This window comes from Toxorhynchites rutilus, chromosome 3 (assembly GCF_029784135.1).
Source record: "Toxorhynchites rutilus septentrionalis strain SRP chromosome 3, ASM2978413v1, whole genome shotgun sequence".
NCBI classification, from domain to species: domain Eukaryota; kingdom Metazoa; phylum Arthropoda; class Insecta; order Diptera; family Culicidae; genus Toxorhynchites; species Toxorhynchites rutilus.
The window spans coordinates 184174154-184190750 of record NC_073746.1 but is presented as its reverse complement, the minus strand read 5'-3'; the positions used below and the strand labels follow the sequence as shown (position 1 = coordinate 184190750).

Sequence of the window (16597 nt, the reverse complement as noted above, 5' to 3'; positions counted from 1 at the left end):
CAGAATCTGTTCGATTTTTTTGTTTCAGATAACCAGAAGGACTGGAATCGTGTACGCCATGGCACAACTTTTTTTTGAACACCTTCACTTCACCAGCATGTAACTATTCTAATTATGAATATTTTTTTTCCGTCCTATTTTTGTTTTATTGTTGAAAGATAGATAAACGAATAATGATATAATGGATAGTAAAAATATTCTTTGTTTTATTTTTACGGAGTTCGAAAAAACGTCCGAAATTCGTGTCTCTACACTAGAATACCCCCTTACGTAAACTTCCATTTTTGAAAAGTAAATATTTAGTTGTTACTTTTATTCATACTAAACCTAGTAAAAACTCAATCTCACTTTTCGACTGCTTAATTCAGGTAAAGTAAAGCTGAATTTTGTGCTCCCTTGGCCGAGCGGTTAGCGTCATAACTAACATGCCGGGTGTTCGGGTTCGATTCCCGTTCTGGTCGGGGGAATAAATTTCCTCCGACTTGCACTGTGATCACGCGTATTCTAGAGCTTGCCACTCAGAATGCATTCAAGGCGTGTTATTTGGCATAGAAATCTCAACTAAGAACTAATAAAAATGACGCAAGTAATACTACGTTGAGACGGCGAAGTTCCTCTAGGAACGTTAGTGCCATTGAAGAAGAAGAAGAAAGCTGAATTTTGTTTTTATTCATATGGCCTAATGAATAGTAAAAATATTCTTTGTTTTATTTTCTCGGAGCTGAAAAAACACGTCCAAAATTCGTGCCTCTACACTAGAATAGCCCCTTGAAATAATGAACAATAAAAAAATCATTGTACATCTATATTTAATTCTGTGCCCGTTATTCTAACGTCAAAAAAGCCTTATTAAAAATACATATTCCAATTTAAAGTGTTATGTCTGTATACGAAACACCCTGTATGATTTACGAAAAAATGATTTTGTGAAAAAAAAATCTGATAACCCTGCGAAGAAGAACGTAAACAAACAGTGTACAACTTGAACTTATGCGATTTGCTCCATAATATATTATACATTTATTTGTGTGATCTGTATATAAATTATTTGTAGTTTATCATTTTTAAAGCTCGCACATTGATTTTATAAATGTGAACCTATGGATGCATCAGATATATGTCGCGTGTGTATGGAGGATGACGGGATTTTCACATCATTGTTCCATTCGGAGGAAGACTGTGGATTATCTCCTGCACATATCATAGCAAACTGTGCGGGTATATCGGTATGTTTGACCGTGTAAAAGATACTATTGCCCGAATGCAATCCAATGAATTCCTCAATCTTTTAGGTCGAGAAACACGATGGTTTACCGGGAATGATTTGCAACGGATGTTTACGCGCCATCAACGATGCGAACGCGATTATTTCCAAATGTCGGAACAGCGACAGAAAATTGAGAAAGATTCTTTGTTTGAGCAACATGACAAATGTGATAGGAAAACAAGAATGTAGCATTGGGGAAGATATAAAAGATTCAGAAGTGTGTTATTCAGAGCAGGATGTGGTAGAAAGTAACGGTCCTTCCATATGTGAAACACTGCTGAATGAAGAAACTAGCGTTCAGAAGGCGGGAAATGAAGGTACTCTATCAGAGAAATCTGGTTCTAATGCTGCTTCGGTATCCTCCATAACAAACGAGACAGAGAATCGAGAAACACCTGAATGTATTCCATCCGCTCATGTCCTTATAAAAGAGGACAACGAACCAAATTTTCCAGTGTATGAAGAAGAGTATCTTGTTGAAGAACTTAAGGAATCTCTAGACGAACATATCCAAGATGTTGCGGATAAAAAATGCAATCCGTTTCAAAATATGGATAATCATTGCTATATGGAGGAAAACACGAATCTTGGTATTGAAGTGGATGGTTCTGAGATTATTAATGATGCGGATGAGAAATTAGCCATAAAAATGGAAGTTGAAACTCTGGATGAGGAGCATTACGAAAATTACGAAGCAATAGAGGAGGAGCAACATGACAGCAAGGAACTCGAATCGGAACATTCTATAGAAAGTATCAACTGTTGTGGGTGTTCAATAGAGTTCCAGACAAGACAAGAGCTTGAGACACATTCAATATCCGTGCACTTACCACTACAGGATAAAAAGTGCACCACAGAAGATTGGTTCTCGTGTGACATTTGTTATAAGAAGCATAGTTCTCTAAAAGCTCTGAAGTTTCATAATGCTAATCGTTATAATAAAAAAATGCGCACGTGTGCATGTTGCCATCTAGTTTTGCATAGTATACGTAGAAAAAGACAGCATGAACAATTGCATAAGACACTTCCCGCTGATCATGAAATTAAATGCTGTGGATGTGATCAAATAGTTCCATTTAAACAACTCGGCATGCACTCGGATAGTGTTCACAAAAGAGTCGACCAAATACATCGAACAAGTTTTGTTTGCGAGGTCTGTTTTCTGGATTGTAAATTCAAGCAGAGACTTGAAAGTCACCAGGCAAAACACGATTTCTTCCATATAAAGACTCAGTTGACAAATTCTAAACAACCTGAAGCATCGTTTAATGTTACTTCCGCTAAAATCGATGGAAAACATCGCTTCATATGTGATATTTGCAGGAAGGATTTTTCGACAAAAGGAAATCTGAAGTCCCACCGCTTGCTTCATGATGCATCCAATAAATCGTTCAAATGCACCATATGCGAAAGAGATTTTTCAAAAAAGAGTAACTTCAAAGTACATATGTTGAGGGCACATTCGGCAGAAAGTTCATTCTGTTGTACGGTTTGTAATAAAAGTTTTAAGTGCTCCACAAATTTGAAAACTCACATGAGGGTTCACACAAAAGAGAGGCCATATTTTTGTACTTTTTGTTCCAAAACATTCGCCCATTTATCGGATAAGCGGAGGCATGAAATAGTGCACTCAGGGAATTACCCTTACAAGTGTGAACTATGCAACAAACCATTTACCAGAAGGACGCTATTAAGTAAGCATATTAATAGTTGTGGCAAACGCGTTCTCAGGAGGCATCTTCCATCGACCAAAAATAGCAAACAAGTAACGGGAAGTATTGGAGGTCCCGGTACCTCTCCAATGTTGCCATGCGATCTTTGTGAAGAATGGTTGGCATCGGTTGAAGACCTTGCTGATCATCATGCTGAAATGCATACACAGACTTTAGATGATACGACATATGAAGCGGAGGTTGAAATTGAATAAGGTGCATTGTGATCGAATAAAAACAAACATGTTGAAATCAATCCGAATTGATGCAAACACAATTCGAGTTTCTTGAAAATGACACCTCCCGTAAGGTTTTGCTTTTCCGATATATGGTAGATAGGGGCAATATGACTAGGCGAAAAATTGTTTACTGAAATACTGAAATTTATGACTCTGCTCTTTATATCACTTCGTACTGGTATTATTTCTGAACATTTCCACTTATTTATGGCGCTGCTTTGTCGTTTATTTCAGTTTATTTTTATTGGGCGTAAATGTACGGGGCGGAATGGGCATACCTGCTTGGGGCAGTATGACCAGGTATTTTTTTCAACATAACATGTAAATACAGCTGTCAAAATTTGTAAACATAATTGGATATACAGTAAAACCTCGATTATCCGCGAGTGGATGATCCGCGGTGCGGATTATCCGCGAATGCGAGTTCCTTAGTAATTCTATAAACCTTCCCGAAATTTGTCAGTGAGTGGTAGAGTCTTGCTCTTTTGTTTTGCCATGACTTTCACATTTCATTTTACTGATGTGGATAATCCGACAATTTCTGTATTGATAAAACATAGTTTTTATGCTAAAATATCTTTTTTCGTGTTTGTACTTCATTTTTAGCCCTTTTTTGAGTTATCCGCGATTTTCGTTATACGTAGTGATCTAGCCCGATTATTTCGCGGATAATCGGGGTTCTACTGCGGGTGTCTACTGCGGAATCATAGTGCGGGATTATACCAGAACATCCGATCGTAAAAAGTGGTCACAGATCAGCTTGAATGCGGCCATCGAAGCAGTTGAGAGTGGTGTGTCAGGGTGACATGCAGCCTTAGTGCATTGTGTCCCGCGAGAAACACGTTAACTTTATTTAAATTGTGTAGATCCTCTGCAGCTCCAGCTGCTGGGATCATTCAGTAATCTTTTTACGACGGCGCAAGAGAACAAGCTTGTAGATGGTATTCTTGTTATGGAACAACAGTTTATGGGTGTTACGACGAGAGAAATGCGGAAGCTGGCGTATGATTTGGCCGAAAGAAATGGTGTTTCTCACCCTTCCAATAGCCAAAAAGGCATGAGCCGGAATAAATTAGTTGGCTGGTTTTCGAAAGCGCCATCCACAACTCTCACTACGGACACAAGCAATCTCCGTCGCCAGGGCACAAGAATTCAATCACGTTGCAGTCGGGAAATTTTACCAGTAAGGCAATTTAACGTCGATGAGACATCAGTGATTCCAGTAACTATCTTTTATCAATTGGAGAAGCAAGTAAACTAAAAATTATGAACATCATTCATTTGAGTAACGTGAAATTGCAGTCCAATCACTTTGATCACATTGTTATTTTTTGTACATGCAAACTGAATGAAACCAATGAAATAAACGAGGATTTCCACATATTTCCAAAATCATTCATGTGTCTTCGACTTCAAATCGTTGCAGAACCTCTCTTGAACTGTTCACCATTCCACAGTATCTGTTTGATGATTTTTCAAAACGGTCATTCTTGCGATGTTTAATTTTTATCGCTGCAACTGTGTTCACCTGTTAAACGCGTGTTTGATGCTTGTTGAATGGCGATGCATAGAATATGCCTCTCGTTAAATACTCAGTGCAATGCGTGCATTGATATAAAGAAATAATTTGCGACATATGACCAATAAGTGTATCGTTCTCGCAAAGCCAAGAAATAATCGTTGCTTTTCGAAATGATTCTGCAAAACCACGCAAGCTATTAAACCTTTTCAGGGTCCCCGAAGCTTTTAACCAAAGAGTTATTTATGAAATTTCGACGTATTCGCAAATAATATCCGAAATGATAAACCAACAAATGAAAAAAAGATTGCATAGTCTTACACCCTAAGCGGTCGTGTTACGGATACGACCCCTCGAATTTGTTTTTCCAAAATGTATATATTTTTATTAAGGTTCATATTCGTCAGCCTGACGGGGTCGGGAGTTCAATATTTAAAAAAAATTTCTTATCATCGATGTTAGTAATATGTAACCGATTACTCGCGGTTGGCTCGAGATTAGTATTACGAAATGTTCTCATAATTGGGATGTTGAGGTCTCCAATGCTCTGTTTTTGTGCCCGACACGGGATACTTCCTATTGGGATGCAGCTGACCATTAATCATCAACGCCCCCTAGTTTGTACCCCTATTTCAGCGTGTTGCGTCTCTCTCGACTCGAGGAATCCAAGACAGAATGGTCACTAGCCGGCAGAATCATCAGCTCGTGTAGAGTTGTCATGAGCGGTACAATCCTCAGCTCTTGGTCAGTGGCCTGCACAACTTTCGGCCCGTGTAAGCAACTAAGTAAAAGTTCCTAAGTCGGATAGGAGGGATATGAAACAGGGATACAACGAAGGATACTAATGTGTTCCGGATCACCGAGGGAAATCCGAGGAAAACTACTGAATAATACTTAATCAAATTCTCCGGAGTATAATAAAAAAGCGTGTGACTTGTTTGGGAGTCGAAGTCGGAAAAGGCTTTATTTCAACAACTACTTGACAGCAGTATGTTTATCCCGTCGAATGCTGAATACACGAATAATTGAACTTATCTATAGTGTCTATACAATATACTCATTTGATAGATGTTCGAAAACATTCTAAAATTCAACTAATCTAAATTCTAATTCAAAACACAATAGCTCTTCCCCCTTAAAAAATTCAGAAATAAGAACAATAATTTAAAAATATTCATAATCACTATCTTTTCTATTTTTGGCTTCTTTTCTCTCTTCGGACGCCTTGGTAGGCCAGTTAGCACTACCGATTCAGGTGGATACTTTCTCTTTCTGTTTCGATTTACTGTTGATTGAATCTCCCTTCGAACCGGTGTTTGCCGAACACCATTTCTCTCCTCCACGGTTGGTATCTCGGTTTCAGAGGTAGTCGGTATTGGCTGACCAGCTTCGATCAATCTCAACGACGGCCTGGGCTGACTCGATGTTTCCTGTGTATCCCTTACGACTCTGACCAGCATTGGATGAACGGTAATCGTAGTCTCGTTTCCAACCGTGATCTGTAATAACTTTTTTAGAAAATCGTTTCGAAAATGATGCGTTAATACATTTTTCACGTAAATGCGGAATTTTATTCTTGTACAACACGATATCCCCAGACGTCTGTGTATCTAAAGAATCATGTTGATGGTTGTTATTATTAGATTTAGAAGCACCATCAAGCGAATTTGGTACTAACGATTGCTTATAATTTTTCTTTAGGTTGATCAAATCGATCAACATCTTTGGTGTATAACTAAATATTCTTTCAGAAGGGAAACTACCCTCTAATGCCATGTTATTATTTCTATAATAAAAATGGAAAAATATTAATCTGATCATCTAAGCTTAAATCCAGTATACCAGCAAAAACTTTTTGAGTGCGTCTTTTACTGTCCCTTTAGTGAAATCTGTACTTATTCTACTGAATGGTCTCGCAGTAGGTATCCACTTTGAAGTAACGCTTTGCTTTGGAAAAATTGCCATACTTGCACAAATATCACAAGCAGCAATAAGATTTTCAATGTCGTACAAAACCTGATCCATTACTTGCTGGAAAATAGATGCACTAGAGGAAGCGCCCTGTAGCAATCTATTATATGAAAAAACTCCTTTAATCGTGTTAATCGTGCTTTGTGTACGCTCTCTCTAAATCCAACGCACAGAGTACGCTACATCCGGCTAATTTAGCATAAAGATATTGAGCAATTGGTAATGGATAGGTATTCGGTATGATTACCTTGATAATAAACTTTGCAGTCAATTACTAATTTTATATCATTGTTTTTCTTGACAACTATAACCACAGGTGATACCCACTCAATAGATTAGGAATTATAACGTTATCTTTCTTCATTTTACCTAAACCATTTAAAACCTACTCCCCTAAACGATAGGGAACGTCATTTACCTTCTTAAAAACAGGAAGTGGGTAATATCTATGGTATAACCGCAAGGGTGACGTAGGACTATCGTTGATTTAGAGATCATTTGTTTGAAGTTGAATCTGAATTCATTCTGAATGAATGTATATTTGGAGAACTTCGAAAACGAGAGCGTTACGTTGGAGGCACAAGGTTTTATGCATCCATTATTGGATACGGAAATATCCTACTGATGGGGAAGAATAATCTTCAGAAGCTATCCTGTTAATTGCGATTGATTGAAAAATCACAAAACCAAATGTATTTGGTCACAGTGTTACATGGATAGAAAACATTGAAATAAACTCTTTCACATGAATGTAATTTTAAATTCCCAGAGGAACTGGCAGATTATTTTCAGTAACGATTGGATATTTCCACATTTTCCTCGATACTGGAAGCCCACCAGTGGTTTATGCTAACTCGATAACCATCTGTTAATAGCACTTGATTGAAACATATTTGGTCACAGTGTTACATGGATAGAAAACATTCAAATAAACTCTTTCAAATGAATGTATTTTTAAATTCCCAGAGGAACTGGCAGATTATTTTCCGGGTATTTCTCGATGCTGAATGGCATCCAAACGGAAAGAATTCCGCGCGTGTATGTGTGTGTGTGTGTAGCGGCTGCTTCGCGATCTTCCCGGGGAACCGTTTGAGGCATCACTCTCCTCCTGATGGATTCCCTTCTGGCCTAAGGTGCACAAACAGGCTCTTGGTGACACCGTTCATCCGCGCCTTCATGATAAATGAAGAGCTTCACCACAACAGCGACAACATGCTCCAATCGCTGTTCAATTAAAACTGAGTGGATTTCCGAGCGGCGCTCGCTTATATACCGATTAGTGATTTCAATAGCCTGTTTTGAAAGCAAATTTATGACTATTGAAACAAGTTTTTGGGTCAGAAAGTAACAAATATAGAACGCGTGGACATTTTATCTTTCGAATGAAGTGTTTATCATACCATTTCGTTCAGTTGTTTAGGAGCTATTAACGCTCAAAATCTCGGTCTTCGGCGTAACGCTTTCGTTTTCGAAACTTTGATTTTACACCCCGGTATAGAAATGAAAGACGTAGTCCTACGTCAAAATTGGAATGTACCTTTTTAAAACCAGTTCGGCTTCAAAATGTTTTATTGAAGTACAAAAATCCTCGACAAATACGTCAGAAAACTTTAATTTTATTTCAGCAGTTAATGCGTTATTTTGTTCTTCTGTAAAATTATGGATTGACATAGAATCACCAAAAAAAGTCTCCAGTTGGTAAAAAATCATCCATCCACGGTCTACCCAGCAAAGCAATAAACTGGTAATCACAGTCAAGAACCAAAAGATTTCACCTTCTTCCCTTTGTATTCAACAATAACTTCAACTTTCCCAGAAACCTTCAACCTGGAACCGTAAATTACAACTAATTGTTTTTAACTTTTCACCAAGGGAATGTTGAATTTTGAAACAAACAAATTTTCACTCATCACTGATACAGAAGAGCCACTACAGTCGAATTTCACTCGTTGCACTAAGCTCTTAGCCCAATTTGTGAAAGACTTTCACTCGTTGGGCTGAACTGTCAAAGTCGAAAATCGATCGAGGGTCACACCGATTGTTTGTTGTTATGGGAAACGCAAAAAAGTTTTCACACCACTGACGTTTATTTCATTCGTGGTTGAGTTTCGTTCTAGGTTGGATTAATTGGTAAGTTCTTAATGAAGTTTGATATTAAAATTAGCGTAGATTTAATATACGTTCATTTCGATCGCCAGGCTCAAAATGGATGGTTTGCAAGGATCCAGTACGAACGTTAACCGGAAACGGAGGAGCAATTTCCTGACGCTGGTGGAGAAGGTTCGCATAATTAAAGATTTTGAAGCAGGATGTGGTACGCATGACTTTCTTGGGAAGAAGTACGGCGTAGGATCTTCTACGGTCACGAGAATAATCCAAAAGAAAGAAGCAATTCGTGAGGCGGTGGACAAGTTCAAGGAATATGGTGTAAATAATCGAAAAACATTGAAAGAGCAGACGTTCCCTTTGCTGGAAGAAGCTCTTTACATCTGGATTTTACAGCAGCGGCAGTCCAACATTTTGTTGACAGTGGATATTCTTAAAGCAAAGGCGGAGCTGCTGTTTAAGATGTTCCAGGACCGGGGGCTCTATGCGGTGCACGGTTTTTCTGCTTCGGATGGCTGGATGCATCGTTTTAAGCAGCGGTTTGGATTGCGCGTGAAAGCCGTAACAGGAGAAAAGGCATCGGTAAACGTTGAAGCGTACCTAAATTTCAAGAAGGTTCTACAGAAGAAGATTCAGGAAATGCAGCTATCACTATCCCAAGTCTTTAATGCAGATGAATCTGCCTTGTTCATCAAGCTCCTAGCCACACGCTCTGTCGTTACCTGTGATGAGACCGTGGCAAGCGGACGGAAGCAAAACAAGACAAGGTATACGTTTATGCCTTGCTCCAACATAGATGGTTCCCTAAAGCTTCCGTTGTATTTCATTTGCACTGCTGCAAAACCACGAGGAATCAACATCGAAGAACTTCCCGTTTCATATAATCATTCCAAAAAGGCTTGGATGACCAGACTGTTGTTCCGTCAATGGTTCCACGAAGAGTTTGTCCCCGCTGTTCGAAAATTTTCGGCCGAGAGAGGATTGGAGCCAAAGGCATTGCTGGTTCATGATAATTGCACCAGTCATTATGACGTTGACGAATCTCTACAGAGTGACGATGGACTGATTCAAGTGATCTACCTCCCACCAAATGTAACTGCTGAATGCCAGCCGATGGACCAATCGGTCATCAATGCAATCAAGCGAAAGTATAAAAGAAAACTGATGCTCGCATTAATTCTGGAAAACGAACACTTAAGGTAAATTTCCAAATATTAAACATTAAACTTTTGTAATTGATTCCAAATATAAACACAAAACTATGCGCACGATAGTTTTTCGTCTGTGCTTTTTCGAAATTTAAATTCAAATTCTAATTGAGGTTTTATTTATGTACTTTCCTCTTTAGTTTCGAAGAACGATTGAAGAAGATTAATCTTCAACAGTGTATTTCGTGGTTGGCAACCTCTTGGGAGGAGATATCTGACAAAACTATACGTAATTCGTGGAAGAAATTGATCGATGGTTTGCCGGAGGATGCTGTTAATGTAGACTCGAAAGCGGCCGATGATGACTTCAAAGCGCTTGTGTCCAGGATTGACAGTTTGGCAGGAACAAAAACATCTGAGCAAGATATTGATCTGTGGATCAAAGATCAGGTGTATGATGGTGATCATAATCCAGATTGGGTAACCAGTGAAGTGTTCTCTGATGACGAGATTTTGTCATCAGTTCTCAAGAAAGATCAACCTGAAATGCAAGAAGAATGGTTGGTAGACACAGAAGATGGAAGTAATTCGTTTGATACTTCCATTACTAGTACCGGAGATCCTGATTTTGGCGATGCAATCAAGTCAATTGATTGCCTAGTTCGCTATATGAAGCATGATGTTGCAGAAGTATGCCGTTTGAACGCGCTACGTTCGAAAATCACTGAAGTTGAATGGCTAAAACGAGCATGTTGAAGAACTCTACCATTTTGTTGAAAATGAATTTACGTGGTTTGTTTAATTTTGTTTGAAACGTTTAAAATAAATATTGTTTTTGTTGAATAATATTCGATTTTATTTATTTCAATGATTCATTTAAAATTTATTTTAAACCTAAAAACACCATCCACGAGCCCCTCGAAAAAAATTTTGCGTTGTCAGAATTGACGTTTGTCTTCGATTTAGTTGGGCTATAGCCCAACGAACGGGAGCCCAACTAAATCGAAGCCCAACTAAAGATAGCCCAACGAGTGAAATTCAACTGTATTAATCTCCATCTTTACAGGATCATTTCCAATAGATACATTTAACAAGCTGGGACCACTAATCTATATATATATATATATATATATATATATATATATATATATATATATATATATATATATATATATATATATATATATATATATATATATATATATATATATATATATATATTTATATCTATCTATATAAACTAGCTGTACCCTGCCACGCTCTGCTGTGGCACATTGTGGTTGCTTGGTTGAGTTGAATTTTTCATTTTTTTATGTTGTAACAACAACCCTAGATGTGTTTGGTTGTTTTGTTTATTGTATCATAGTTTGAGCTCAGTCGGTTCCGTACTTTTCGAGTTTTTAACGCGCACACAAAGGAACAGCACACAAAGGAAAACTTTTATATATATATATATAGAGATAGATGAGGGGAATCGATAAATTTTAAATCACTTCGAAACACAATTTCAGTTTATGATTTTGCCAAACACGTGGAAAAAAGATGTTTCCTTCACATAGAACACATATTCATTACTGAATAGTCGATTTTCATTAGAAGCTCAATTTCAGAAACGCACTCTGGTCATATATAAAATCATTTTTCTTCCAATTTTCCAATTTTTTTATGCCGTAACAACACTCCTTGAAGTGGATTGTATATTGTGTCCAACTTTGAGCTCAATCGGGTGAGGTGCGTGAAAGACACAACGTCCTATCCCTCGCAGTTGACAGTATAACAGTGATGTTGATATTATATACTGCCAACACTAGTTAGCCATACATTGGGCATCATTTCCTCTCACAACAGACAACTGTCGAGCCGGTAAGTCATACTCAATATTTATTCCCTGTGTCGGGTGATTTCACTGTAGGAACATTGAGGAACCTGTACAGTAAATATATGAATGCTTCACATTGGCGATCCTGCCGGATATTTAAATATGCAGTGAAATCACCCGACATAGAGAAAAGAAATTCTAAAAATATGGCGTGTTGGGACAACCGTCTGTGAAAATAAATGGCGCGTCGGGACAACCGCCAGAGGTACTGCGTGTTGGAATTACCGCTAGAAAAATAGGCGTGTTGGGACAACCGCTTGGAAAAATGGCGCGTCGGGACAACCGCCTGAAAACTGCGTGTTGGGAAACCGCTTGGAAGTGGCGTGTCGGGACAACCGCCTGAAAACCGCGTGTTGGAAAACCGCTTGGAAGAGACGTGTCGGGACAACCGTCTAAGAAAGCTGCGTGATGGGACAACCGCTTCAGCAAAAGAATGGTGGCGGAGCAGCCACCCAATGTCGGCGAGTTGGAATGGCTGCAGAAGTGATAATGCGAGTTGGGTTGATAGCATATTAGCTTCCAACTCAATCATCAGGGTTTTTCTCCAGAGAAAGTAATGCGGAAAGGAAAATCCAAAGGTTTTCGCCCCTATTAGACCGTGGAGGAGCACATAGTCACTGTAATGGTCGAGTGACAGTCTGAAACTAGGGGAAGTTCCGGATTTGACACCGAACGTTACATTGTGGAGAGCATTGTACACCGTTTCATTAATGATAATCAGCTGGATAACCTAAAGTAGAGGTTTTAGCGAGCAGTATATATATTTTTAAATCATGTATCCACAACTGACATGCCTGCACCAAGAAAGGTTTCAATTCTGTTTCCATTTCTTATTAAGATAGTTGGAATGTATGTGTCTTCTCCCGTTAATAACGTGGATATTTGTTCCGGTGTGCAGCGTATGGAGAAACTACGGATATTTTCGTTGCCATTTCCTGGTAGGTTTTTCTGTATGCGAGTATTTATAATTTTACTCTGTGGAAATTTAGATGATACAGGAACAAGAAAAGAATAAAAAAACACAAGCAATGAACAATGTTGACAGTTGCGTGTTATTGAGTGCGTACAGTACTTGCTTATACCTATTGAGTGCGTGCAGTACTTACTTAGATCTAGCCCATGATTATATATACAAGTGAAGCAACATCATTACTTCAATAGGAAGAGGATTACGGTTTGTCGAGCGGGGGTTGTTTGTTTTGTTATTGCTAGGGTATGCCATTTTCGCATTTTCACATGCGAGAGCGAGATACGAGAGATGAACTGTGTGAGAATGAAATTCTACAAAATCCTTCCTTCTCTTTCACATAAATTCGAGAATGCCACATGATTGCTTCATCTGGTATATATAGGCACTAGCCAAAGTATACAAAACAAGGCAGTCCATTCCCGCAAGTAGACATTCAATTTGGATGTAAATATATTACGTCAGCATCGAACTGCATTTATGGATATCACCCAGAGAATTTGCCGCCATTTTTCGTTCCTTTAAAAAATCATGCTAGTTACAAAAAACCTTTCTGAATTATAAACCGTTTTACAAGTGTTACGCAAATGGTAAGAATAGATAGAGTATGAAGATCAGTATAGACCGTTGGGATTGTAATCAGACAAAATGCACGCAGCAGTACATTTTTTTAATCCGTTCACACTATTTCAAGTATTCTATAGCGTTGATTGAAGAAATTAAAATAAATTGAAATGACAAATCATGACACAAAAAAGTAAAATAACATAAAAAGAATAAGGGAGAAGGAAGATGTGAGGTGCGTGAAAGACACAACGTCCTATCCCTCGCAGTTGACAGTATAACAGTGATGTTGATATTATATACTGCCAACACTAGTTAGCCATACATTGGGCATCATTTCCTCTCACAACAGACAACTGTCGAGCCGGTAAGTCATACTCAATATTTATTCCCTGTGTCGGGTGATTTCACTGTAGGTTTATACCGACTACATTGAGGAACCTGTACAGTAAATATATGAATGCTTCACAAATCGGTCCGGCACTTTTCGAGTTTTTGACGCGTACACAAACAAACAGATTAGATGAGGGAAATCGCTAAATTTTAAATCACTTCGAAACACAATTTCAGTTCATGATTTTGTCAAACACGTGGAAAAAAAATGTTTCCTTCATAAAGAACATAATTCATTGCTGAATAGTCGATTTTCGTTAGAAGCTCAATTTCAGAAACGCACTCTGGTCATATACAAAATAATTTTTCTTCCAATTTTCCAATTTTTCATGCCGTAACAACATTCCTTGAAGTGGTTGTTGGTCTGCTATACAAATGAAACACAAATTTTTGCATTAATTAATCAAGCAAATGAAACCAAATTAGGCATATTGAGGTTTCAGGATGCAATAAATGTTTCTATGGTAGTTAGACTCTCCACCCCCCTCTCTAAGGGGGAGCTGCCATACAAATGAAACACAAATTTCTGCATTACTCAAGAAATAATCAAGCAAATGAAACCAAATTTTGCATGTGGAGGTTTTAGAGTACAATACAGGATTCTATGGTGGTAAGATACTCCTCACCCCTCTCTCAGGTGGGGTTGTCATATAAATGAAACACAAATTTCTGCATAACTCGAAAACTTTTTATAATAAAAGGTAAATTCAACGGGGTCGATTAGAAGATCAATCGATGAACAGTTTTGCGATTGGACCCATGAACTTGCTCATAGTAAGAAAACGTGAATGTTTGAAGGTATTGATAACAAAAAACAAATTTTGGGCGGGACGAAGTTTGCCGGGTTAGCTAGTCTTATTTATAAAAAATTCATGCGCTCTAAGCAGACTTCCTGCGCGCGCATTATTTTCGAGAGATGAGTATCGATTTTCTCTTCCTCACAACCCTTCCATGTGCAAGCGATGAGATTGGGCTTTAGCACGCGAACTTGGAATTGGCTCTTTCTCTTTTCTTTCGTGAAATATTGATAGGTTCTCAGACTTCCTGTGCGCGCGCGGCTAAATTTCGAGAGACGAGTATTGATTTTCTCCTCCTCACAACTCCTTCATGTGCAAGCGATGAGCAGGGTTGCCACATTTAAATCTGTAAAATTTTCTGAGAAAATCTGTATATCTGTATATTTAGCAAAAATCTGTATAAAAATCTGTATGGAAAAAATGAAAATTTATTTTTTAATTTAATATTATTTCTCTTATTTATGAGTTTTTCTCATTACGTCTTTTGGCATCCAACAGCTGGGACCAAGTTATATCTGAGTCACTCAATTTTTGAGCAAGAAGATTCGTCTGGAGCTGCCTGAATTCGTTGTCCAAGCCTTACAATTCAAAGGATTATTATTACCTGCTTTAACGAATTGAGAAAATTGGTGCATCAAATCATTAAGGTTTGGTAGCTTGACGAAATTTTGAGGGTTTACCAAGGCCGTGGTTTTGATAACCGGATTGCTAAAATCAAATCGCTTTGAAATCTGTTTCACGAGTTCAATATAGAAGTCACGACAAATAGATTTGAATATCAGATTTCTAACTGCATCCAATACTTTTTCTGCTTCTTCTGCATCAATACAAACGTAAACATCCTCAGACTTCTACTGAAAGTCTTCAAAATCTTTCACATCAATGTCAGCATCAGCGAATGGTTGCACGTAGCCAAACATAAGTTACCCAACATGATCAGCAATATCATTTTGGTCTCATTACAAAGTTCGCAAAATTGAGAACTTTCTGATTGAAAAGTGTAATTGTCGATATTGATGAGCGGTAGAACAATGTTTAGAAACAGCATAATCAGTATACGATTGGTGTATTGATTATGGTCATATTCAACTTGGAACGAATAGAGTAACTCTTAAAATCGCTCAAGATTTCGTTTAAAAACTGCCTCCAACGAAAGCCATTCGTTGCGTGCCGTTCAATATTGTTATGAATCAAGGTGTCTATGTATGCACTGTAATAAATTCAATATTTGAAAATGAATTTCAAAAAAAATCTGTAAATTCTGTATTTTTGCTGAAAATCTGTAATTCTGTATATACAGATTCTGTATCTAGAATTTGGCGAAAAATCTGTAAAACACAGAATATTCTGTATATGTGGCAACCCTGGCGATGAGACCGGGCTTTAGCACACGAGCCTGGGTTCGGCTCCTTCTCTTCTCTTTCGTAAAATATTGAGATGTGCTCAAGAATACATCGTTGCACCTCAACATGAGTGATGCACATGTGTTGGTGCTCGCGAGAATCTTCGTAATATTGCACGTAGAACAATTAGTGATGAAGAACTGTTTCACATAAATATCGCTGCTAAAGTCATCCAATCAATTCATTCATTTGTCGCACACAGCTTGCAATGAATAGGGCAAAGCACATTGTCTCTTCTAAGTGCTGTGTGAGATTTCAGAAGACCTAACCAAATGTTACTTTGAGGTAGGTACACGAGGAAGTCTCGCGAGCACTAAAGCACGAGCATCTCTTCGTATACTCAACACATGTGCATCGTTCGCATCGAAACGCGACGTGGCATTTCCTGAACATATCACAAAATTTTACGTAAGAGAAGAGAAAGAGCCAATCCCAAGCTCGCGTGCTCAAGCCCGGTCTCATCGCTTGCACAGGGAAGGGCTGTGAGGAAGAAAGAATCGATACTCGTCTCTCGGAATTTCAGCGCGCACAGGAAGTCTGCTCGCTCGGCTGCCTTCTACCTCGCTCATTTGTTGCAGACAGCTCCCAATGACTTTGTGAGATGCGAGACTGGATAACGCAATGCACACTGT

General features: G+C 38.3%; 2 protein-coding genes and 1 long non-coding RNA gene across 3 annotated transcripts in view; 2 read left to right on the top strand and 1 right to left on the bottom strand.

The window, feature by feature from the left end:
- The first annotated feature begins 965 nt into the window (after positions 1–965).
- On the top strand, positions 966–3235 carry LOC129779713 (zinc finger protein 271-like). Its single transcript, XM_055787350.1, has 2 exons — positions 966–1226; positions 1293–3235. Exons 1-2 carry the CDS (start codon positions 1101–1103, stop codon positions 3192–3194), a joined length of 2028 nt encoding a protein of 675 aa, XP_055643325.1. The 5' UTR covers positions 966–1100; the 3' UTR covers positions 3195–3235.
- A 2449-nt stretch (positions 3236–5684) lies between these two features.
- LOC129779720 (uncharacterized) overlaps positions 5685–16597 on the bottom strand; it is an 87355-nt gene continuing 76442 nt past the window's right edge. The window contains exon 3 of the long non-coding RNA XR_008743753.1: positions 5685–6245. This is a non-coding gene — a long non-coding RNA (uncharacterized LOC129779720). The remainder of the gene's footprint in view (positions 6246–16597) is intronic.
- Positions 8504–10808, top strand: LOC129779714 (tigger transposable element-derived protein 2-like). Its single transcript, XM_055787351.1, has 3 exons — positions 8504–8838; positions 8907–10013; positions 10163–10808. Exons 2-3 carry the CDS (start codon positions 8914–8916, stop codon positions 10716–10718), a joined length of 1656 nt encoding a protein of 551 aa, XP_055643326.1. The 5' UTR covers positions 8504–8838; positions 8907–8913; the 3' UTR covers positions 10719–10808.